The sequence below is a fragment of the Vipera ursinii genome, assembly GCF_947247035.1.
Source record: "Vipera ursinii genome assembly, chromosome: Z".
Taxonomy (NCBI): domain Eukaryota; kingdom Metazoa; phylum Chordata; class Lepidosauria; order Squamata; family Viperidae; genus Vipera; species Vipera ursinii.
In genome coordinates this window covers 12,354,946-12,379,908 of record NC_139517.1, presented here as the reverse complement: position 1 = coordinate 12,379,908, position 24,963 = coordinate 12,354,946, and the positions used below count along the sequence as shown (strand labels likewise).

The 24,963-nt window shown below is 43.4% G+C and overlaps 1 protein-coding gene across 2 annotated transcripts; it reads right to left on the bottom strand.

The window, feature by feature from the left end:
- Positions 1-344: 344 nt before the first annotated feature.
- On the bottom strand, positions 345-13,537 carry FUS (FUS RNA binding protein). Of its 2 annotated transcripts, none has more exons than XM_083378063.1 (15): positions 13,465-13,537; positions 8,951-8,975; positions 8,125-8,279; positions 7,315-7,456; positions 6,963-7,147; positions 6,500-6,713; positions 4,861-4,898; positions 3,386-3,418; positions 2,861-2,970; positions 2,197-2,326; positions 1,907-2,017; positions 1,454-1,595; positions 1,263-1,351; positions 866-1,010; positions 345-641 (listed from the first exon to the last, which is right to left on the bottom strand). In XM_083378063.1, the coding sequence occupies exons 1-15, from the start codon at positions 13,475-13,477 to the stop codon at positions 602-604; spliced, it is 1,572 nt and encodes a 523-aa protein (XP_083234189.1). In that variant the 5' UTR covers positions 13,478-13,537; the 3' UTR covers positions 345-601. The 2 variants fall into 2 exon arrangements, with proteins under 2 accessions (XP_083234189.1, XP_083234188.1); XM_083378062.1 differs by lacking the exon at positions 13,465-13,537 and adding an exon at positions 9,635-9,683.
- Positions 13,538-24,963: the final 11,426 nt, after the last annotated feature.

The window sequence follows — 24,963 nt, the reverse complement described above, 5'->3', positions numbered from 1 at the left end:
CAAGCTGCTTGTCCCAGTTGTGGCTGCTAAATGAGGACTGCCTGTACCTCATGGGAATTTCAGTGATGTAAGTAAGTAGGAGAGCAACATCACTCTTAATAAGACTCTGTTCCTTGTATTCTTACATGTGAGATTTTGAAAACAAATGAGCCTAATAACCACAAAACATTTCTACACTGGTTTTTCCTCAAACATTTATAAAAAAAATTTTTACAGGAAAAAATGTATGCTGAAATTAACAAAATTAGCCCCGGGAGTCTCTTAGTTCAGACCTGAAGGACAAATTGAATCTAAAGCAATCTCTTTGGCGTTAGCATTTCCTGTATGACACAAAACCAATACAATTATTTTGAGAATTGACTGAAAACATCTTTATTATTCAGCTCTATGTCCGCCCCTGCCTTGCAGTTACAACCACACAATGAAAATATATTTTTGTAATCTGGGATTAGTCCAAGTACAGTCAACAAAAAAAAAATAATAAAGACAGGCATACAAAGTCTGTACACAAACTCAACATGGGGTACACAATTTGCAATGAAGTTAGACATCATACAAAATAAAAAAAAGTTTATAAATTCACACGGTCTGGGATCTTGGCTCAATAAGGTCTCTCACGGCGGTCTTGTCTGTGGTCCCCTCTGCAGGGCGAGAAGAAAAAAAAATGAAATTTAAAATTACAGATGGTGACTACTAGCTATAGTTAGCAGTACTCCAGAGGCAAAGCTATTATGGGTGAAACTGGTTGGTGCTTAGGAGTGAAAAGCCTGATACACATCCTAATAGCCTCTGGGAGGCTTTTTATTCAGGTGCAGAAATATGGTATTTATTAGCCACCCATCCCACTCCTAGAAATAAATTTTACCTAGAGTCCATTTTTCCTGGTCCAAAGCTGCCTCTGTCTCCGCCTCTTCCACCGCGGAATCCACCTCGGTCTCCCCCTCGGCCTCCCCGGAAACCACCTCTGTCAAAGCCTCCCCGTCCCCGTCGTTCTTCACCAAATCCGCCCCCTGGGAAAAGAGAATAGATTGCTCATCTCAAAAGGACAACTGTTGTTTTCCTATATTCAGACCTTTCCATGAAAACGCATGTCCTGCGTTTCACAAAATGAAAACAAAAATTATCTTGGCCGAAGACCCGTCGTACATTTGTGTCCTTCCCCATTCAAAGCAAACAAGAAATCTCACTCCTGTAGATGATGCTTCTCTTGTGGTAAGAACTCTTAGTAGTTAAGTGCAGCTGATCCACTCCCTAATACTCACCCATATGTGGTCCCCCAGGCCCATCTGGTTTGGGTGCTTTGCACTGATTGCATTCATTGCGCCACGAAAAATTCATGTTCTCGCAGGTCCTACAAGTAGGCATCGTGGGAAGAAAGCCATTACAAACCAAATCAAATTCACAACTCACTACCATCTTCCCCGCCACACAAATTGCTACAGATTTTACTTACGGATTGGGACACTTCCAGTCTCCAGCACGCTGCTGCCCGCCTCCGCCACTAGGGAACCCACCCCGGTTGCCTCCACTGGAGCCACTGCTGCCGCCGCCGCCACTGCTGCCGCCGCCACCAAATCCACCACGGCCCATTGGTCCTGAAGAAAATTCAAGGGAGCAACTAAGAACGTTTTCTTGCCAGGATTTACTGCCTCATCCACTGTTAACAGTTGTTTCTCAACCTCAAGCCATTTCACACATCTTCCAATTGCTGAGGTCAAGAAGTACTGCACTATAAGATATTCCTATCCATTTTTACCTCCACATCCTACAACAGAACTTGGTCCTTCACTGCTGTGCTGAAGGACCGATTCTTGCTCTTCTCTTAAAATAGGGACAATAACATGACAGGAAGATGGATAAGCAGATGCTCCATTACTTTTCAGTTCCAAAGATAAGTCTTACTCACCTCCTCTACCGCCACGGCCTCTTCCAACACGGCCATTCCCCCCTCCTCGGTTGAAGTCTGCTCTCCGGGTGGCAAATGAAACTTTAATTGGGTTGCCAGAGAACTCTTTCCCTATGGAATTGGGGGGGGGGGGGAGAGAAACACTTTTGTCCATTACTGTGTTCATCATTAACACTACTTTTTATTTCACTTAAATTCCAATGGCACTGAGACAGTTCCTATCCTATCACTTTGAACACAGCCATACAAATTCCCAGCAATAAATATACAATTCCAAATCAGCGGCCTACCATCAAACCAATCAATGGCAGCTTTTGCAGATGGGGGATCATCAAAAGAAACTGTGGCTTCTCCTTTCAGTTTTCCTGTCTCACGGTCTGTATACAGGTTAATCATAGGCTGCCCAGTTTTCTTGTTCATCTGAAAAGACACAAGAGATGACATTCTGGTCAAATGAAGTTTTCATTTCTGCTCATACTATTTAGGGACAATATTTGTTTGCTGCTCATTTCTGGAGACTGTCCCCCATCTCAAAATATAGGATTCCGGGCAGCTTACAACATTAAATAAAAACATAAAACCCATAGCAGCTGACGCTTACTGTATAATCAACAAAGAGCAATTGATCAAATAAGCAAGGAAGCAAGCAAACAGAAGCGTTCCCATCTTGCATTGGAGCCCCAGGTTTAAGTACAGAAGCAAATTTTTAGGGCCTTTTTTCTGTCTGTTATGTAGATTTTGTCTGTGAAGTATAAAAATGTTAACTAGCCTTTAGGTGAAAGATACATTATGAATAGAAACATGTGAAATCATCTTGGAATCTACTATTTTCTTGCTTCAAGAGCAATACAAATTTTGTCTTTATATGTGATTCACAAACTAGATGGGTGTTCCTCTGGATTCCCACTAGCGTATTGCTAAATGGATCCGTGATAGTGTGGAGTATTTGCTTACCTTGATGAGGCCGATCTGCTTAAAGTATTCTGAAACCGACTCAATGGTTACATTTTCACCAAGTCCTTGGACAAAGATGGTGTTATTGTCAGAATTATCCTGCTCATTAGCTGCAAGAAAAGAATTAAGACTTTTAAACAAAATAAATCCCAAACAACACTTTAAGTATCAAATCATTCTGGGTTGTACAAATTTTCAATTCCATTTCAAGATTCCTTTTTATCGAAGTGAACATTTTCTTTGACTAAGTGCCACAAATCACCAATCCTGCATTATTAATGTTGAAAGTTGTTTGTTTTTAACACAACTGAAATCAGCTAGTTTAATGGTTTGTTATTCACAAGCATCCCAGAGGTCATAAGGCAAATTTGAAGATGCCCATCAAAGTCTCAAGTTATCCTTGAGGACTGCTTCACTGGCCTTGAGGAACACAAGTCCTTTAAGACAGAATACTTATCATCAATTCAAAGCTTTGCTTCGATTATTAAGTGGCATGAGTATCAAAGCAGTCAAACAACCACTTACCAGAATCGTGACGTGAGCCTTGGTCCCGTGGTCCTTTTGTCACATGAAAACAAGGAAGGAAAGATTCAGTTAGACAGAGAGTGGGCTCCCCACTTTTTTTCACATCATCACCATCACGACCACATTAGAAACAGGCCAGTGTTGAACATATGCAGCCTCACGATTAGAATATAGGAAAACATACCCGCCCAGTCAGAAGCACACCATGTCTTAATTGTGAGATTATTACATAACCAGTTTAAGCACTCTTTCTGCCAGGACATATAGAACCTAATTTTTGCAGCTTTGAAGGGAGGAGCGTGGCCTCCAGAGACACACTCAAAACGGTACAGGATAACCACCCGGAGGAATCTACTTTTCCACTTTCAGAGCATACATTAGTCACTGCTACCCAGAGTCTTTTATTGACCCTTGATCAGTTTATTTTTTTAAACCTCCAGCACCATGAGGCCTGTGGCAGAATTCTGCAACCTATTCCACTTCATTTTCTTGAACACAAGAGCTATGTGTTAAGTAGACACACCACCTTATACCACAGAACGCATTTTGAGTAAGTCCTTTTACAAGATTAGATCTTTAGTTTTGATAAACCATCAGGTTCTTTACTCGCATCAACCATTCTATTAACATATTATATACACAGATTTCTTTAAGAAACATTTTGACACCTTTCAGCACATCCAATCATAATTACTTTTGAAAGCGTATGCCCAACACTGGTCTCAAATGCATTAACAATCCTATGTAGACCATTTTAAAATTTTTGTGCCAAGCCTTTTTCAGCAAACCCTATGGGAACGTTCCTTAAAACCAATTCGTTTAGTTTGGTACATTCACGTGTCTTAAAAAAAAAAAAAAGACCACCTTTTATGTAACTTCGTATTAAAACCAAACTTTCTTTAGAATAGAAGCCTATGAAAACATTTATTTGTCGAAGAGCTCTTAAGAGTTTCATACAGACAAAATTATACATTCCGGTTTGGAGGGAGCGGCCCCTCGCATTTCCTTCTTGTACCAGTGGTTTTTTAAACAAGGTAACATAAACCTTCATTTTTCCATGTTTCTTCAGGACTGCATGCACTTCCATTAACACTTTTTAAGCCAACATTTGCATGTGTGTTTCTAACAAGGGACAACACACAAGCCCAACATTTATGAAGTGAATTTTTCCACGTGTTCTCCCACAAAACACAAGTCTAGGTTTCATTATTTTTTTTTCCAGTCTTGTTGCATAACATACAACCAAAATTGGCCCGAAGAACTTGGCTGAGTAGAAAACCCAGAACGTGGAAATCAGCGCCACAGATAACAACCAACCATTTTGGCATATGTGCCACAACAGGGAGTGCTCCCATAGGTTTTTATCTGATAAACGGTGGCTTTTCATTTCTTTGGCATACAAACACGAGTCTCCGAAAAATAATATAATAGAAATACACTTTTGTGGTTCAAGTTTTTGAACTCTTTGGACTTACCACCAAATTTATTGAAGCCACCACCTCGCTCACCACCGCTGAGGAGATAAGTTAGAAGATAATGATGCTTTTTCCATGGCTAAAAAGGTTTTGTTGCTAGAAACTACACCATATCCATTAAGATGCTGGCCAACACTTATGTTTGATTCTTCCTGAAGATCTAAAGACAACCTGCTCCACCTTTTTCTTGCCCTCAGCATTTTTTTTTAAAATAAAGCATGATACCCTTGAAAAGGTTTGCAACTGCTAATGTTTAGTCAATCTTGCTTCCGATCTTGAACCCGTTACATGTGGCGTCCTGATGCAGCTTTGGGGACAAAGTTGTTTTCCTTGTAGGTGTTCCTAGTCTTGGCATGACTGGTGAACCAAGCTTTTGTTTTTAAAATATTGCATACCGTGCACACTGTTATTTCTAGGCCACTTTTCTCAAATTATTGTTTTTGCAAAGCCTTTGTTGCATACAATCCTACGTGCAGATATCTGCTTTGAAAGCGTGTATAAAACCCATTCTCTCATCAGAATACTCGTAATATTAAATCACTCAGCTCTAAACACTGCATTATCTGCCTGCATTAAAGATCTCTCTCCCTTCCTCAGACCCTTAACTAACATGTGGAAGGTGGAGATTTGATTAAAGTTCATTGACTTTCACACCTGTGGCACACAAAATGCAGAATTTGTTAACAGAGCAGGTATTGTTAACAGAGCAACAACTTTTCATAAGCAAACAATCCTTCAACTACCCATATCTATACTCACCTCTCTACTATCTTGTCTCCCCCAAATCAGAACCCCCACATGGTCAATGTTGCTTAGCAATCATTGGCAGTTATTTTCAAATACCAACTTTAGTCACCCCTTGATTAAAAAAAAAAGGAGGCAGTACAAGTACCTAAGAACAGTTTGAGGATACTACATGGTCACTCGTAAACCACAAGTACAAGAAATAAGTAAACATGAACACATCCATTTAAACCCAATTTGACAGCCATTACATGGCTAAACCATAGCATTCACCCCAAGGAAAGCTGGCTTACAATTTGCCCAGAAGCATGTTGCTGAAACAATTGTAGAAACCTCAAGTTGCTATCAGCATATAAACCATGCCCCTCATTAGGTTAACACTGGGGTGGAATTGAAGGGACAATCCTATTATCAATCTCCTTTCTGCAAAAATTGTAGTAGTATTGTATTTAGTAGTATGAGAATCCTCTACGTACTTGTACATGACTGTAACGTGTCACAGAGAAGTATAATTCACCTTTGAAGAATGGTACTGATACTCATATCAAGTGCACCTTTGAGGTTGTCAACAAATCCAGGTAGGATTACAAGATGAAAATACCGTATTTCACCCCATGCACCAACTTGTTACTGCGATGACTGATTTGTCAGAAATTTTAACTCCTTCACATGCAGGTAATAGAATACCTTTTTGACAGCCATTAAGAATTCACCCAGTACAAAAAAAAAGCACACCAATTGTGTACAAGGTGGTTTTCCCAGCCTTTTCCACCAAAACTTGTTTTCATTTTTCAAATTTTGTACCCTCCCAGAAACGCTTAGCTTTTTTCAAATACTAAGAAAAAAAAAATTTTAAACCCGCTCCCTCTACCACAACAACCTGTTAGACACCTACCCCATGCCACCTCCACGGCCACCTCTGTTGCCACCTCTACCACCACTCCGATCAAAGCCACCTCTACCATATCCTCCGCCGCCACTTCCTCCTCCACTGCCTCTGCCACGACTGCGGTCCTGTTGACCCCCGTATCCACTTTGATCCTGGCTGCCATAGCCTCCTCCACTACCACTTCCGCTCATGGAGGACTGATCCTGGCCATAGCCACCAGCTGGAGAATGGGGAAAAACAAAACAAAACACCACGCACCAAGATTATACAACATGACCTTTGACCTCCGACAATAAGAAAACATGAGTAGGGAAGAGTAAAATTCTTGCGGTGGTCCTACTCTCCATCCCACCAGAATCGGACATTATATTCTCTAGACTTCCCCTTTGCCAAAATCTAAACCAAGATGAAGCCAGGTGCGTGAATCAAAGGACAATGAGTTGGGAAAAGAAAAAAAAAATCTACTCACAACCGCCGCCACCTCCTCCGGTGCTGCTGCTGCCATATTGACTCTGCTGGCCGTAGCTCTGAGGTGGGTTGTAGGAAGGTTGCTGCCCGTAAGAGCTTTGCTGCTGGCTGCCATAGCTTGACTGCTGGCCATAACCCCCGCTTTGGGGCTGCCCGTAACTGGAGGTTTGGGAACTGGTGCCATAACTGCAGATTTCACACAAAAAACCAAGCATAAAGAATACCGTTCTAGCCTCATTCAAAGTACACCCATGTTTTTAATCCTATTAGGATTCTTCAGGTTCCCAGCTCCAGACCCATCCCACAACTCTGAACAGGAAGGGGGGGAAAAGCCCAGGAGTTAGCCCATTTACCTTCCAGTGCTGGAACTGGTTGGCTGCTGAGAATAGCTGGGATAGGATGATTGCTGTGCATAGGATGACTGTGACGTCTGACTACTGCCATATCCCGTGGATGAGCCATAAGCTTGTGGTGTGGACTGAGTGCCATATCCAGCTATTATGTTTAAAACAAGGGGGGAGGGAGTTCAGCAATAAATCAGCATTAAATCTGGTGTCGTTATCAATGGCTGCCGGATTTCCCACCATTACTTACAGCTTTGAATTAAATACAAGAGTTTGCATTTGGTTCAAAAGGTATGTTTGTTTGGAATATGCAGGAGGATGTAACACAACACCTGCCTACAACCCACTAAAGAGATATATTTGTTGTGCCAAGACCACATAGCTGCATCAGTCTCCCAACAATAGCTATATCATCCTGCAAAATGACATGGTTGCTTTAATAACTCAAAGGGTGCTGCATTTGCTTCTGAAGTACAGCACAACCGTAACACGGATGTTTTCATGAACAGACACTATTGCCAAGTTGGGAAATACAAAGGTCTCACAACCTTACAGTCATCTTTCTAATCCCAAATCAAATTCTATAATTTTAGTGAACAAGCAAAGAAATTCCAATAATTATCACCAAACTTTATCATGGGATGGGATGCAACAGGGTCATATCCATATTTTTGCCTCTATAAACCAAGTCTATATGTTGGTGCGTTATAGAACTGACTTGGAAAAAACAAGCCAGAATCACTTATTTCCCCAGCTCAGCTGATCTCTCACATTTTCCTATGTAGTTATGAAGTTCAAAAATAAGACTACTGTACTCACAGCCCTGCGTCTGACCATAAGATGAGCTGTAACTACTTTGGCCATATCCAGAAGTATCCGCTGATTGCCCATAGCCACCATAACTCTGCTGTCCATATGGCTGGCTAGTTTGTTGAGAATAACCTTGTGTGGGTGGAGTTGGGTAGGCCCCATAACTAGTGGAAAGGAAGAGATAAAAATCAGCCAAGTAAGGAACTTATTTCCACAATGAACTTTCAGACTGTATTTTTGCTTTTCACTGTATATCTAGTGTATTCTCTTTAAATTACAAAGGTTGCAGGTGCATTTCCAAGATAGCTGATAACTCCACAAATGAGGGAATTGTGCTGTGTAACTCTGAAAACTTACTGGAAATACTCAGAAATAGACAATACATTAAACTTCTTCTACTTTAAAAACAGCTTTAATATTCTCTATGGTTGGAACAAGTTAATAGTTTTCCAGGAGCCCTTGGAAACTTTAGCATTATGGGGTCATCCTGTTATCAAATTGCATTAGGCAATTTAATGAATATTCTAAAATAAATGAAATTTTAAGCATCATTCCCTAAGGGCAACTGGGCTAGACATACTATTTGTAAGGAATTATGGTTATTAGTACAGTTTAATCGCTAATCAAGATACAAGTCTGAATTTGTGAATCAGATTTCTGGACAATTCAGTGCCACAAAATCTTCACATTTTTATAGAAAAAAAACTTGCCTACTGAATGCATGATATATCAAAATATCAGAGAGAGAGAAAGAGAGATAGGTAGTACCTTTTGATAAACAAAATAAAACAAACATGTTACTCATAAATAGAAAATTAATTCCAATGTTATTTACCTCTGTGTTGTTGACTGGCTATAATCTGCAAGAGAATTGGGAAAATTAAAACAGATCCACTTTACAAATTTTGAGAACCTAACACAGTGAAAGGCAATCCCCAATTTGTATTACATTTCACAGCATCCCCAAGAATCAGGGCCAAAAGATGCCCAGTTTTATTTCAATTTCTGAGATGTCACAAGTTATATAGCATTGGCCATACATCTGTACAAAGAACTGAAAATGTTTTGCAGTCCATGGCTGTCATTCACTACTCAGAATAGATACATATGGTCAAGAGCTGTATCCCAGTGCTGGTTCACAGTATTGCACAAAAAAAATCTAAAATCTGTTTGCCACCTTGGCATGAGATTTGCAGAATGTGACAATAAAATATATTGTTACACTTCAAATGCTACCCATTATGCACAACACAAATGTGAAAAAGCAGAGCTTGCCCCTGTAACATCACATTTAACTTTGTTGTAGCTGTTACCTGGATTTTCAGGTTTCATTAGTTTTTTTAAATATTAGCATTTAAACATGGCATCCATGCCTCCTTTTGAAGTTCCAGAAACCATTTTTTTTAACCAAGCTAATATTTTTAATGTAAAAAAATAATCAATCTTTCAGCAATTAAATGGAGAGCATATTCTGGGAATCCTTGGGATACACTTGCCAATATTAAAAAAACATACAAACCTGACTCAAAAAAGGAATGATGTATGTAACCCATAAATTTGTTGCTGACGAAATGTTACCTAGAACCAGTACTTTCTACTATTTCTCGTCCAATTCATATCTTCTACTGTTGTTTTCTAATACATCAGATATACTGAAAGCATCATTTTGATAACCTACAAAAACTTGACCACCCTCCATCTTCAATTACATCTTTTGCTTTGCCTGAAGTATCCATGACTCATGGAATGCATGTGTGAAAAAGCCAACTTTGCAAAGTTAGTGTCTCTTTCCAAATTCAGAGACCATATTTTTCATCTTTACACCAATCTGGATGCTTGAGTTTTAGGCAACAGCTGGGGATGATTCTGGTAGTCAGTTTAATCAGATTTGCAGAACTTTTTTTTTGGGGGGGGGGGGGCAAAATTCAAGAATCCTTTCAGTTCAGAAGGGGAGGGGGTAAGAATTAAAAACTTTGAGGGAACAAACTGTTACCTGGAATGTTAGACTTCATTATTAAGACTTTTAAAAGGGTAATATTAGCATTTTTTTAACAATTGCAATCTAGGCCTCTTCTCATAATTTTAAGAAAGCATGTTTTTCTCTTCTTAGCCAAGGCCATTTTGGTATGTCAAGAACTTCCTTTTTTGGCAACTACACAAATCTATTCTGGAAGTCCTTGAATATACTTGCAAGTGTTGAGATACAAACTTGACTAGGACAGGGAGTATGTCACTCATAAATCTGCCACTTGTAATAATAAATAATAAACCCTTATTGTCAAAGTACAACATGTGTACATTGAGATTAGCTGAGCCTCCCCCCCCTTGCTCTCTCCCCCCAACACACAGTAACAAACCCTCCATCCTACCACACCATGTGAACCAACTACACCACACACCGGCCTCCCAAGCCAATTCTGCATAAGATTATGTCCCATTTAAAAGCCTAACAGCCCACGGATAAAAGCTATTTTTCAGCCTGTTGGTACGGCTGGCTATGTTCCTATATCTCCTACCGGATGGTAGGAGAGTAAAGAGATACCGTCCAGGGTGTGAGTCATCCCTGAGAATCTTCCTCACTCTTCCAAGGCAACGAGCCCTGGCGATGTCATCCAGTGGTGTCAGGGAACAGCCCACAATGTCTTGTGCTGTGCTCACTACCCTCTGTAATACTTTCCTATCCGTGGCTGTCAGACCAGCATACCAAACCATAATACCATACGAGAGGACGCTCTCTATAGTAGACCGGTAAAAGAGGGTCATTAGCCGTTGTTCTACCCTGTTCTTCCGCAAGACCCTAAGAAAGTGAAGCCTCTCTTGGGCCTTTCTAGCCACCTGGGTTGTGTTAACTTTCCAGGTCAGATCTTCAGAGGTAGACTCCCATAAATTTAAAGGAGGAAACTCTCTCTACACAGTCCTCCCCGATGTAAAGTGGGGCAGGTTCCTCCTTTTTCCTCCGGAATGTTCAGGTGCAAGTTGTTGTTCCTACACCATATGGATAGTTTTTGTACCTCCGCCCTATATGCTCTCTCATCCCCACCTGTAATAAGACCCACCACAGTTGTATCATCTGCGAACTTATCGCAGTGGATGGGTTAGATGATACACAATCATAAGTGTATAAAGAGTACAGGTAGGGGCTAAGCACACAGCCCTGTGGCGTGCCGGTGCAAAGCTTCAGGGGGGGTGGACAAAGCAGACCCAACCCTCACTGTTTGTACCCGATCCCTAAGAAAGTCTTGAATCCAATCGCAGATGGCAGGGGAAGAATTTCAAGTCAGTAGAATATATGAGAATCAATGTCTTCTTATTGTTTAAGTCTCATACATAATCAATGTCTTTATTGTTTGATCATTCGCTTACTCATGTTTCACATGTACTTAATGTATCCCATCATTTGTTTCTGTACCCTATATAAAAATATCTGATCCTCCTTAATAAATGCTTTTTTTTTTTTTGCTTTGCCTCAATCGCTGCATTCGGTGTTTTGGATTTTGGGATAGGTGAAAAAGACCCCCTTTGCATACGTAACGGTGTTTTCTCTCAAATTCAGTCAAGTTAGGACTGCCCCGACCTGAAGACCTGGCTCTTTGAGCTTTCCGGCCCAGGCTGAGAGTTTTTAATTGGGGTTTTATATTTTTCAGGGATCAAATTTAATTATTTTTAATTGTTTTTAACTTTTGTATTGTTGACGTTTTTTAAATACCTTGTAAACCGCCCTGAGTCCTGGGGGGGGGCCCGAAAAGGGCGGTAGATAAATTCAATAAACTTCAACTTAAATTAAGGTTTTTTCCTTCAGCTCTAGCCTGGGACAGCAAGCAATTCCTAAGTGCTCCAATTCTCCTTGTGCAAAGGTCCATTAAAAAAAAAAACAAAAAAAACCCATCCAACAGCCCACGATGGCAAATAACAAGCAAATAATAAGAACAGCGGGGGGGGGGGAAGAGCCAAGGCCGCGCTGTCAAAATGAGCGACAAGCTCAACAAGGACTGAGGGGATAATTCACCTACCCATAAGAGCAGAAAACAGCTGTTCAGGCTCAGTTACGAGCTTGAACAGATTTAGATTCGGCTGAAGGTGTGTGTGTGTGTGTGGAATTGGGGCCGAGCCCAGCGGCTCCTTTTCCAGCCCCAACTCTGAAGGGAAGACGGGCGGGGAGTAGCGCGCGCTTCCCTCAGCGGCCGAGCAGCCGTTTGGCCGCGCGTGGGCGAGCTGGCATTCTAAACTCTAAACTATGAGGCGCAACCGTTGAGGAAGAACCCGGATGTAACACTGCGACAAAAAAAAAAAAAAAAACCACACATACCAGGCTTCTATGCGCACGCGCCGCCGGCCCACACGGACTCGCGGCTAGACGAGGCAGCGCATGCGTGCTCCCGAGTTGCCTGGCGGTTCAAAAAAGCCAGCTTCGCCCCGGTTTTTTTTTCCCCTCCTCCAAACGTTCCGTCTCGCGCATGCGTGGTTGTCGCGGTCCCTCAAGAGTTCCGCGGAAACCCCGTTTCTCTATCTCTCTCTCCGCTCCCTCCCTCCCCTCGGGTTCTCACGCTTTCCTAAAATGGCGGCAGCGGATGGCGCAGTTTTAAGAGCGATGGCTAAGGGGTCGGCAACCTCGGCTCTTTTATGACTCGTGGACTTCAATTCCCAGAATTCCTGAGCCAGCTATGCTGGCTCAGGAATTCTGGGAGTTGAAGTCCACGAGTCATAAAAGAGCCGAGGTTGCCGACCCCTGGTTCGATGGCGATGGGCAAAGAGCCTTCCGCGGACAGGGAGAAAGTCAATTCGTTCAACCTCCCTTCCCCGGTCTCTTTTCAAACAGGCCAGGATCTAGAAACCAGCCCAAGAGCTCTGGCCGCCCCCTCCGTCCGTCAAAAGGGGGGCGGCTTGTCCCGCTCCCCAAAATAAACGGGGCAGAGGCTCCTCATCTCGACCGATGCCTCGCCTCTCGGCCGCCCTGCGCGCTCTCTCTCAAAGCCCCGCCTCAACGGAAGCCCTGAAATCTCACTGGCGGCTTTCTCTTGGCAGTCTCGCCCGAAAGCGCGAAGCGTCGGCTCTTTGGCTCCGGGTTCCGATCCGAGGCACGTCCGCCTCTTCCTCTTTCCCCGATTCCTCCCTCCCGCGATGGATCCCCCGGAATTGGCACCCCTGCGGTAAAACCTCTCCACGGAAACCCATTGGCCCTACTGCCCCATCGCTGTGACCACGAGGACTAGCGACTTGACCCTGCTAAAATCAAGCTTAAAACCCTGCGCGCACGCAAGCACGCACGCCCGTTGCCACGGGTGTAAGAGCCCGGCATCCCCTTCGCGGTCTCTCCGGCAAACCGATCGAGTCTCCTCTTGCCCTTCTCACCGTTGGATGCCATCGCCGCAGCTTCCCGATCAACCTTCCCTCCGCGTCGCCTTCGCCGCAAGTCCCGGCCGCTCCCTTCGCGGCAAATATACCCGCCCCTCCCCTTTCCTTTTGGGCAGCACCATCTTAGAGGGTAGGGGTGACCAGGGGAAGTCCTTTGAATGAGGCCAATTCCCTTGCGTTCAAAAAAAAAAAAAGAGAGAGACTCTCTCGTTCACTGATGAGCGTGCAAGCTCCCACCCGAAGTTTCTTTATTTGGAAATAAGACTTCCCGCATCAGCGGGAAGAGATTTAGAAAGCCAGCTTCTTTCCTCCCCCCCCCGCACAGTCGAACTGGTGCCAGCCCGTCCTGCTGGGTGGGCATGAGATCACGACGGCAGCCTGGGCGCAACCAAAGCACGAAGTGGAGGGGGGGGATCAGGGGAAGAAGCTGTCCCTGTGGGCCTCTGTGGTGGTGGAACCGGGGGTGGCGTCCTTTTTTGCAAGGCAACCCTATAGGTTAAATGTCAGAGGAATCTAGCGTTATTTAAAACGGATTTATAGACCGCAGGGGTTAGCACACTTCGGATCTAGTTCTGAGCAGTTTAATAATAATTTTTATTTATTTTTTTATTTTAATTCCATTTACGGTATATCCCGCCCTTCTCCGAAGACTCAGGGCGGCTTACAAGCTTAGCAGTAGCCTTCATTCTATGTATATGCCTGCTTATTAGGGCTTTCACACACACCCCAAGCGGCATTATTACAAAGTCAGCTTAATTGCCCCCAACAATCTGGGTCCTCATTTTACCTACCTCGGAAGGATGGAAGGCTGAGTCAACCTTGAGCCTGGTGGGACCCGAACCTGCACTAATTGCAGGCAGCTGGTGTTACTTAAGGAGGCATTAGCCCACTGCTCTACCAAGGCCCACTGCTCCACCAATAATAATAATAATAATAATAATAATAATAATAATAATAATAATAATAATAATAATAATAATAATAATAATAATAATAATAATTATTATTATTATTATTATTATTATTATTATTATTATTATTATAGTTGGAAGGGACCTTGGTGGTCATCTAGTCCAACCCCCTGCTCAGTTCTGGGAATCCAGCATCGGTCGCTTCTAAGAGGACAGAGGCAGGCCCCGTGAAAGGCATCGCTGCAATTCAGGCCCATCGTCTTTCTGGACAGGAGGGGGAGAAGATCTGGCCGAGCGGTCCACCCTGTTTCGCCTCTTGCCTGGTGTACTTTTGCACGCTCCGCTTCTGAAAAGGGCTCCGAAACTGTAGCCAGCGCTGGGGCAAAAATCTGGCAGCTCAGCCCCCCGATCTTGCTAAGCCCACTTAACCAGCATAGCACACAAGCCAACAAGAGCCCTTCAGAACATTATAAGCAAATCAAAAGACCCAGCAACCCCAGAAGAAAGGAACAGGAGTCACCTACAATATACAATGTAAGAACTGCAACAGTCACTATGTAGGTAGGGCAAACAGGCAGAAGACTGGCAGAATGCATCCATGAATACCAACTGGCCGTCGAAAAGGCATGACGAAAATTCTTTCATTTCACAACATGTAGACAGATTAGTTTTAGTTGGGGAAATGTGACAATCCTAGACCAGGCCAAATCCAAAGATGCCAGGGAATTTCTAGAAGCCTGGCACTCGTGACAATTCAGCCATCAATAGACACGTCACGTAGACATTTAACAACATCTATAGAATCTATAGAATCCCGAGTGCCGCGTAACAGAGTGAGCGCCTGTTACTCGTCCCAGCTTCTGCCAACCTAGCAGTTCGAAAGCACGTTAAAAAAAATGCAAGTAGAAAAATAGGGACCACTCCGGTGGGAAGGTAACAGCGTTCCGTGCGCCTTTGGTGTCTAGTCACACCCGGCCACATGACCACGGAGACATCCTCGGACAAGCGCTGGCTCTTCGGCTTTGAAACGGAGATGAGCACCAGAAACAACTAGCACACATGTGCGTGGGAACCTTTACCTTTACCTTATAGAATATGCAAAAGAGACAATCAACCAGCCCAAAAGAGAAAAAGATTCTGGCACCTCCCCATCAATAATCAGCACTCAGGTCAGCATAGATTAACTCCAAGGTCAACTTCAGATCAACAAGCAAGCAAGCAAGCAATACCCCAGTCAAGAAACTGCCACAGAGCCATTAGTAAACAGCCCAACCAAAGGATCCCTAAGACTGCCCCCACCCATCCAGACAGACAAGACACCAGAATATTAACTGACAGTACTAATGATGTTACCTACAGTAGTTTCAATTTTAATTTTAATTTTAATTGGGGGCTTTTACCTTTTCAGGGACTGTTGTAATTTTTTAAATCGTTTTTAACATTTGTATTTCTTGTTTTAATTACCTTGTAAACCGCCCTGAGTCCTTCGGGAAAGGGCGGTATACAAATCTAAATAAATAAATAAATAAATAAATAAATAAATAAAGTAATGAAACGTTAGAAAGAAAAAGGAAGAAAGCTCAGAGAGCACCAAGGGCCCCTTCATTTCAACCCTGAGCTACAAATATTCTCCTTCATTGGTACTAAAAGTGGCTGTTTTGACCTAGCAAGCCACAAATCCACCTCAATCAGCTTATACGTGCATAACGTGGGTTCAACATTCGAGGGAGTGCTTGGAGCAGGCAGGGCCTTTTTAGTGGTGGCCCCCTGAAGCAGCTCCTCAAGGATGACAGATAGGCTATGTTTGCTATGTTTCCCATGTGTAAGAAATGCTAGTTTGCGCCATCTGGCTTGTCTTCCTTTCTCTCATTCTGCCAACTACAATCCTCAGAGTTGCTTGCATTTCATTTTATTGATGACATGGAATTTAAGCATCATTTATGCTGCAGATTAGCACAGCGGCCTGTTTTTACAGAGAGACTGATTCAGAAGTGGATGCATCGGTATAAAACATGAATGTACAATAAATATAAGACTTAAAATGTATGAAGAACAGTTGCAGGCACTAGATATGGCTAGTCTAGAGAAAAGGACTAGGGATGACATAGCAGCATTCCAATATTTGAGGGGCTGCCACAAAGAAAAGAGGGGTCAACTTATTTTCCATCGGAAGGCAAGACAAGAAATAATGGGTGGAAACTAATCAAGGAGAGAAGCAACCTGGAATTAAGGAGAAACTTCCTAACACTCAGAACAATTAACCAGTGGAACAGCTTGCCTCCAAGAAGTTGTGGGTGCTCCATCACTGGAGGTTTTTAAGAAGAGACTGGACAGCCACTTGTCTGAAATGGTACAGCAGGGGGTTGGACTAGAAGACCTCCAAGGTCCCTTTCAGCTTGATTCCGATCCTGATATATTTTTTTTATTAGATCCCACATTTGAACCGATGAACAGAAATGCGTGCACTTGCACAAGCATTAACTCTGCTGTGAAATTGGCTAAAAGAAAATGGCCCCTCTGGTTGACAGATTTTGCATCCTATCCATAGCCTGCCTCTTGTTCAAATTTTCCCATTGACTCGCACAGCCTTCCAAGACGTCACAAAAGCGTGCGAGCTTGGGCTTTGGATGAAAAAGGGAGGAATGCAGTGGAGAAAGGCCGCTAAACAAACATTTTCATCTTTTGGGCAGCTAGTCTGCCTGGATACCGCGAAGAATTGATTTATCCTCCTAATGATAACCTGCCTGTTTTCAATGCATCAGTAACGTTGGTGTGTGGCAGCTTAATATTCTAATATATTGCAACCAACCTCCCCGGGCAAAAATGAGTAGGTATAATTTTCTACGGCAGTCTCAATTCTCCAATTCTCTTTGTTTTGCCAACATTTCAGATTTAGGAACTTGCAGCCTTCCCTCCCTGCTTCGCCAGAATGGTTTCTCCCAGGAACAAGGCTTTCCCTTTCTCTATCCCTAAAACCAGCTCCAGCCAGTTTTGAACCGCGCCCTGCCAATTTATGAATGGCCTGAAGCGTTGGCATAGTAACCCTGAGAATAAGGCAGCAGGCCAGAAATTTGAGAGATCGGTTGCAGGAAATTTTGGGCCTTTGCACGTTGCGGTATTTTGGGTTGCTTTTAAGGGCACGTACAGTTTTTGTCATGAACGATGACTGCAAAATGCATTGCTGGGATGAATAGAATAGAAGCTGGAAGGGACCTTGGAGGTCTTCTAGTCCAGCCCCCTGCTCAAGCAGGAGGACCTATATACCATCTCAGACAAGTGACTGTCCAGCCTCTTCTTAAAAACCTCCAGTGACGATTTCTGGAGTCAAGCTGTTCCACTGGTTGGTTGTCCTCACTGTCAGGAAGTTTCTCCTTAATTCCAGGTTGCTTCTCTCTTTGATCATGTTGGAAGAAAAGTCTCCATCGTGGTTCCTCCAAGTGGGGAATAAACATGGCAACTGCTTTGGGAAGAAGGTTGTACTTTTATTGCAGAGGAAAGGCAGACAGAAAGATGGATCCAACAGGAAAAGAAGGGCTGAGCACATGTGGGTAGTGGGTTTTTATACCCCCTGGACTCTATTGTCTGGAGTTATTTCCTGTTTCAAGCTTTGTATTTCCTTTGTCACGTATTCTGTCCTGAGCCTAGGATTCTTGCCACTCTAGGATTCTTGCTGGTTGTCTGTCCCAGCCCACCTCCCTGGGGCAGGGGTATGTAGATTTTACAAGTCGGAAGTCTTCTTAGCTTCAACCTTCCTGAATGGTTTACATCTGCATTTCTATAGAGTTGGTTTCCGCTTGGGGGAGGAAGACTTGGGGCTATTAAGAAAAACGGCATGCTTTTCTGCCTTTTAAAGATCCTTTTAGGAAATATATTTTCCTGCCCTTTTAATATTTCCTTCTCTGGGGAGCTGACTTCCCACAATCAGTTCCCAACCACTGTTTCTTCTCCTGCCCTCTGGTGCATTGGTGAATAACGTGATCCCCTCTTCTTGGTGGCAGCCGGTCAAATACTGGAATACTCCTGTGAAGATGACTCCAGCACAATGCAAGCTGAGTCGATCGGCCTCCTTTCTCGCTGCACCACCAGCATCTGGTTCCGGAAATCCCTCTGTTAATAATTCTGTCCCTGTTTTCCAAGTTACATTTATCCAACCCACCAGAGTGGGGCGACAGGGGACGTGACGGTTCCCCTCTCTTAAGAAGGTCCCTCTGGTGTGAGGGAAGTCAGCTCCCCAGAGAAGGAAATATTAAAAGGGCAGAAAAATATATTTCCTAAAAAGAAATTGAAGAACCAAGAAAGCATGCTGAGTTTTCTTAATAGTTTCAGGTCTCCTTCCCCCCCCCCCCAAGCAGAAAACCAGTTCTATAGACATGCACTTGTGAGCCATCAAGAAGGTTAGAGCCAGGAGCTTAGGAAAGACAAAGACATACCCCCAGCCTCAGGGAGGCAGGGGCTGGGACATACACACAACCAGCAAGATTCCTAGCAAGTCACACCTAGACTCAGGATAGAATACGTGACACAGGATATACAAAGCCTGAAACAGGAAATAACTCCAAACAATAAGAGTAAGGAGGTATAAAAACCCACTACCCACATGTGGTCAGTCGTTTTTTTCTGGATCCATCTTCCTGTCTGGCTTTCCTCTGCAATAAACTGTAACCCTCTTCCCAAAGCAGTCGCCATGTTGTTTATCCCTGGCTTGGATGGAACTACGATGAAGACTTTTCTTCCAACCGGTGGGACCAAAAAGAAGGGTCTTCTCTGTGATGACTCCCTCCCTGTGGAACATCATCCCCACGGAAATAAGATTGGTTCCTACCTTGACTCTTTCAAAAGGCCCTGAAGACCTGGTTTTGGCAATAGGCTTAGGGACCCCAGGGTAACATGGAGCCCATTAAGTGGTTGGTTTGATTGATTTTGTCAACAGAGGTGGGTGGGGGTTTATTGGCGTTTATACTGCAATTTAATTTTTATAAGCCACACAGTCACTGACTGAGTCAGGCAGCTGTATGAATTTTCTTAATAAATTCCTGTCATCTTACATTTTGTCAGCTTTTTTCTCATGAGAGAAAAAAGGTAAAATTTTGAATTACGGATTTGGGGATGGGACACTAAGTCAACACTGACACCATGGGACATCATCCATTGAGTTTCTTGAATTGCAGTCAGCACTGGATGTAATAAAGCTGGCTGTTCCCTTGAGGCCATAATCAGCAAGCAGAAACTCACATGCACTGGTTATTTGATGCAAGTGGATGATAGACCAGGAAAAAAAAAAGGCCTGTGTTTGGCAAGGTTAAGTGAAGATTAAGGGAAATAAAAAGATTTGGTGGAGACATGGCATAAATTGGTCTCAGGAACGCCCTTGCAATTTTTACACATTGCTGCCAGGGAGATATTGAGACAGTGGGCATCTATCCTTTCAGACTGTGAACTAAACTCAATGAAACCTAATAATTTTAACTATGATTCATATTAATATCTCTCAAAGCTCACACAAAAGTTTGCTACATTTGGGAAATATTTAAAATCACTTTTGAATGAGCTTTTTAAAAAATTCCAGCAGGGTTGATTTCAATACCGTAGTCCTTGTATTGTCTCCAGTGCTTTTTTGTAAAAGAAAAAGGTGCCGGACCTCACACATGTCATACAACCCGCCTTGCCTACCCTACAAGGTTCCAACCAAAAAAGGTGCCGGAACTCTGTTCTGAGCGTTCTATGAGAAAAAAAGCCCTGATTGTCTCCTTTAATCTCACAGAAAGACATTGCAATAGAGCAGACATGTCAAACACAAGGCCCAGGTGCCGGATCCAGCCCGTGAAGTGGTTTCATGTGGTCCACAAAGCCATCCTGTAAACAGTGAGGAAACGGCCCCCGCTGCCTTGGCCCCGGCCCAGGCCAGTTGGGAGCCAATGTACAATTTTGTGGTGGTCATCTATGCTGAAATACATTGTCTTAGCTCCACGAGGCTGTCTGGAAACAGCGAGGGACCAGCCCCTGCTGCGTCTGCACTGCCCATTGGGCGCACGCTGGGGAGATATCACCCTTTGTGAGGAATGAAGAAATGCACCATCGCTTGGAAGTGGCCAGCATATGATCCTGCCTACTTCAGGCAGGCTAGGGCCTGGGCAGCATTGCGCTTCTCTCCAGATTCGTGCCACCCGGCTCAGCCTCTCGGCACTGTCAGGAAAGTGCCCCACTGCCTGCCAAAACCCAGCAGGCTGGGCGGCATTGTGCAGATAACATCGACTCTCACGCTGCTCATGGCATCCCCTCCCCAAGAGCCCACCAAGCCGGATATGTGAAGTAGGTGAGGGCCATGTGCTGGCCACTTCCAGGCAATGGTGCATTTCTTCATTCCTCATGAAGGATGACACTTCCTCATCTGCGTTTCTTGCCTGTTTTTCTCCCTCCCTCATCTCAAATATTTTCCTACCACTCGAAGGAAGGAAGGAAGGAAGGACAGGGAGGGTCTGAGGGAAGTCCTGCCTTAGTCCTGCCCTGCTGCCCTTTCATCATCCCCTTGCCCCCTCCTCCTGGCCTATCCTGGGGGGTCTCCGATCCTATTGCTAAGGAAGCTTTGGATACAAAGCCAGGTCTCCTCATATGGAGAGGGAGTGGGCCTCCCTCTTGACTTTGCCCTCATACTCATCATGAGCAACCTGGCTAAGGAGAGCAAGCACAGCAGCAGCAGCCTTGAGGAGGAGGTAAGTGCAGCTGGGCACCACCTTGAGGAAGTGGAGCTGGGCTTAGTGCCGTGGGTTCTTGACAGCTGGTCTGGGCATTTGACTTCCATGCCACCGTCCAACCTCCCCACCAAGGCCTGAGAGGAAAAGTGAGGCTCCTCCAGTGGACCATGCCTTGGCACTTGCCCTGGTCCCATCTTCTTTGACCAGAGGCCCTCAGATCTGTCCCATTCCTGCCCAGGACCCCATAGGTACCCTTGATGCGAATGATGTAGAGCTGGCCACGCCCACCCAGTAGGCCACGCCCACCCGCCCCGCCAAGGGCAACTGCAATGCTGATGCGGCCCTCAATGAAATTGAGTTTGACACCCCTGCAATAGAGGGATCCATCCTCTTGTTAAATAATTCAATTTAAATCAAGATGCTGCTGCAAATGAAGCCCCGCCTCTTCTTATGCAAATAAAGCAAAGATCATGATGTCACGGCCACCATCTTACCCTTTTTTTAAACATACCTGCCGACACTGTATCCCTTATTTGCCCATTTCACTAAAGCTACAAAAAAAGTGACTTCCCCATTTTAACAGCAACCAGCTTTCTTTAAAGTAAAAAAAAAGGAACAACATAAAATATTGAAAAGGGCTCATAATCTGAAAATGCTTAGCCAAAGGCTCCCTTTTTTAAAAAATAAAGAGATCGGCTTTGAATGGACTATGGCATTTTCATCCTCAGGTGAATTCTAGTTGCTTAGGCAACAGGTGGAAGACCTCTAGTTGTCTTGGCAACAAAGTATGCCAAGTCTCAGCTGCCTACTCTACTAGCCTTCCCACACGGCGTTTTTTTTTTTTAAAAAAGCCTTTCCATTGTTTTCTGGAGTCATATGGATGGCCTTTGGAGTGCTCGGAATGGCTCTTGCGAATCTTTTAACGTAGGTATGTCTCTTTGCTTAGCAGTCAAGAATGAAAGCAGTGAACCAGCGGCTTGAGAGATTAGCAGAAAATTATTAGGTGTTATTCCCCTATCGTGGAAAGGAGAAAATAGCAAAGGAGGATTGTAAACCACTGTTTTTATGTGCCACAGATCTGACATGAGCGATGTGCTGGTTTATAAATTATGCTGCTTTCCGTGACACAGATATACAGTGGCCAGGCTTCATGCCAAACATTAAAAATGGAAGTGCTGGGAATGTTTTGGTTTTGTTTCTTCCCGTAATTTGCAAACCTGTCTAAAATAATTTTGTGACTGTGAATGAGCAAATCTGATTCCTTTGACAAAATTCTTTTTTGAAAATTATATACATATATCCGCAGGTGATCTTATAACTTCTTTGGTATGTGTCTGATGCGCTCTCTCTCTCTCTCTCTCTCTCTCTCTCTCTCTCTCTCTCTCTCTCTCTCTCTCTCTCTCTGTGTGTGTGTGTGTGTGCTTGTGTGTGTGTGTTTGTATACTTATCAGGAGAGACTGGAGGAACTGAATATGTACAGCCTGGAGGACAGATGGGAAAGGGAGGACATGATTGAAACCTTTAAATATATGAATAAGGTTCTAGAAGGCAATATTTTCAATATTAAGCAAAAATCAAGAACACGGGGGCATAACCTCAAACTGACAGGAGGGAAGTTCAAAAGTCATGTTAGAAAGTGTGACTTCACAAAAAGAGTAGTGGAAGCTTGGACTGAGTCATCAGTTACTCAGTTTAAACATGCTTGGGATAAATACATGTCCATCATCAGCCTTTTAAAAAAAGACTTCCCATATGTCTATATATCTATATCTATCTATCTGTCTGTCTGTCTGTCTGTCTGTCTGTCTGTCTGTCTGTCTGTCTGTCTGTCTATCTATCTATCTATCAATCATCTATCTATCTTAGATATAGATATAGAGATATAGATATAGATATAGAGATATAAATATACAGATACAGATATATAGATATCAAGAAGTTGATATGCAGTCCTGGCTTATGTGTTCCATGCCTGCTTTATAAGAATATGGATATTTTACCTTTGTGGTGGGATGCAGGTGTCGTTAATTAATTCGAGCCTCCTAATTGTGTAGTCAGAACATTTCAGGGGGAAAAATGTATATTAGACTCTGAGCTAAACTTTGTACTAAATTGCTTTTTTTATCCCCCACAAAAAACCCTGGCAGTTCTTCTCTGTGTAATAATCCCAAGGGGTTCCATTGCCTCCAGTTCCATTCTGGGGAGATGGTCAGATCTTTTCTTCCTACATTGCCACAGAATTTTGCCTTCCTGACAAAAAAAACCAAAAACAAACCATGATGTAAACAGTACAATCTGGCAAATGCCTGTACAGAAGGAAGTCTGTCCTTCCATTCCATGACGATTGTTCTGCTTTGAATTTAAAACTGCAGATATCTTAGTGGAAATGTTGGCATGTATCTTTCCTTACTTGCTTCCAAAGAGGATTTTGTTTCCTACCAAATTTAATGCCAGATCTTTCCCTCAGTTGATTTCTTTAAAGAAAATTACAAAAATTGGGCATTTTTCTGATATCCATAAACATCAAATTCAAAAGACCACTGAAAATCACATTTTTATTATCAAAACCATTTCTCCTCGCTACTAAAAAGGTTAAAGAGTCATTAGAACAGAACAGAACAGAACAGAACAACAGAGTTGGAAGGGACCTTAAGGTCTTCTTATACCAGGGGTGTCAAACTGCCGGCCTGTGTGCCGGTTGCATCATATGGAGGCTGCACCCAACCCGGCAATGCAAAAAAAGTCCCTATACATCACGACACATCATATGATGCGGCAAGTTTGACACCCATGCCCTATACCAGGGGTAGGCAACCTCAGCTCTTTTATGACTCATGGACTTCAACTCCCAGAATTCCTGAGTCGGCATAGGAATTCTGGGAGTTGAAGTCCATGAGTCATAAAAGAGCCGAGGTTGCCTACCTGTGCCCTATACCATTCCAGACAAAAGATTGTCCATTTGAATTCAACTCATCCCAGGCTGACTCAACCCGAACCCAAACCCTTTGTCTCCCTCAATATTTTTTTTGACTTTCCAGCCTCATCTACAAACCTGATATCTCCTGGTTGTTTCCAGTCAAAGACCTAACCAGATTTGTCTCTGCTTAGCTTTTCAAGATCAGCCAAGGTTGAGTAGCTGCTTCCATTGTGGGCTATATTGTGGAGGCTTCTTCCTTGCAGTCTTAAGACATTGTTGTGTTCTCTTGATTTTCACCTCTCCACAGATGTAGATGTCCAAACGTTGCCTCTAATTCCTGCAAAAGATGCAGGTGAGGTCCTTGCCAAAGAATCAGAAAAATATGACCCAAAAGTACCGCCTGTGAAGAGTAACCATAGTCTTCTGGTGTTTCGACCTCAGATAACTACAGATGTTCAACGAGAAATAGAGCCTCCATATGCCCCCAAGGTTGAAGAGCATTATTACCAAATCAACTGGCCACAAGCGGTGCTGCAAAGGTGGGCCACTGAGAAGTCTAACCGGGAGAAAAACCTTAACCTAGTCTTCAGCCAAGGACAAACCTTTGCGAGTAGAGAACCAGAAGCTAAGAAAAGAGACCACCAGGAGAGCACTGAAATGGCATCACAACCTCAGTGCTCAGATGATTAAAGAACATGACATTATATTGGCTCTTATTATAGGAATGTAGTGCTGATTTTACAGAATTGGTCTGGTTCATTTCAGCTCCCTAGTTCTCAGGCCTATCTGCATGTTTGCCTTTAATAAATATGATGACCCTTGAAAGGTTTTTGTGGGGCAGGAATGCTTTGGCTGGAAATGCGTTTCTATGGCTTTGTAAGAAACATAAAAGCAGTCCTGGTGATGTCTCATAATCTAGAAAAGGAATGGGGAGTCCTAAACACTACTCTGTAAATTTTTCAACCATGAAGCGTCC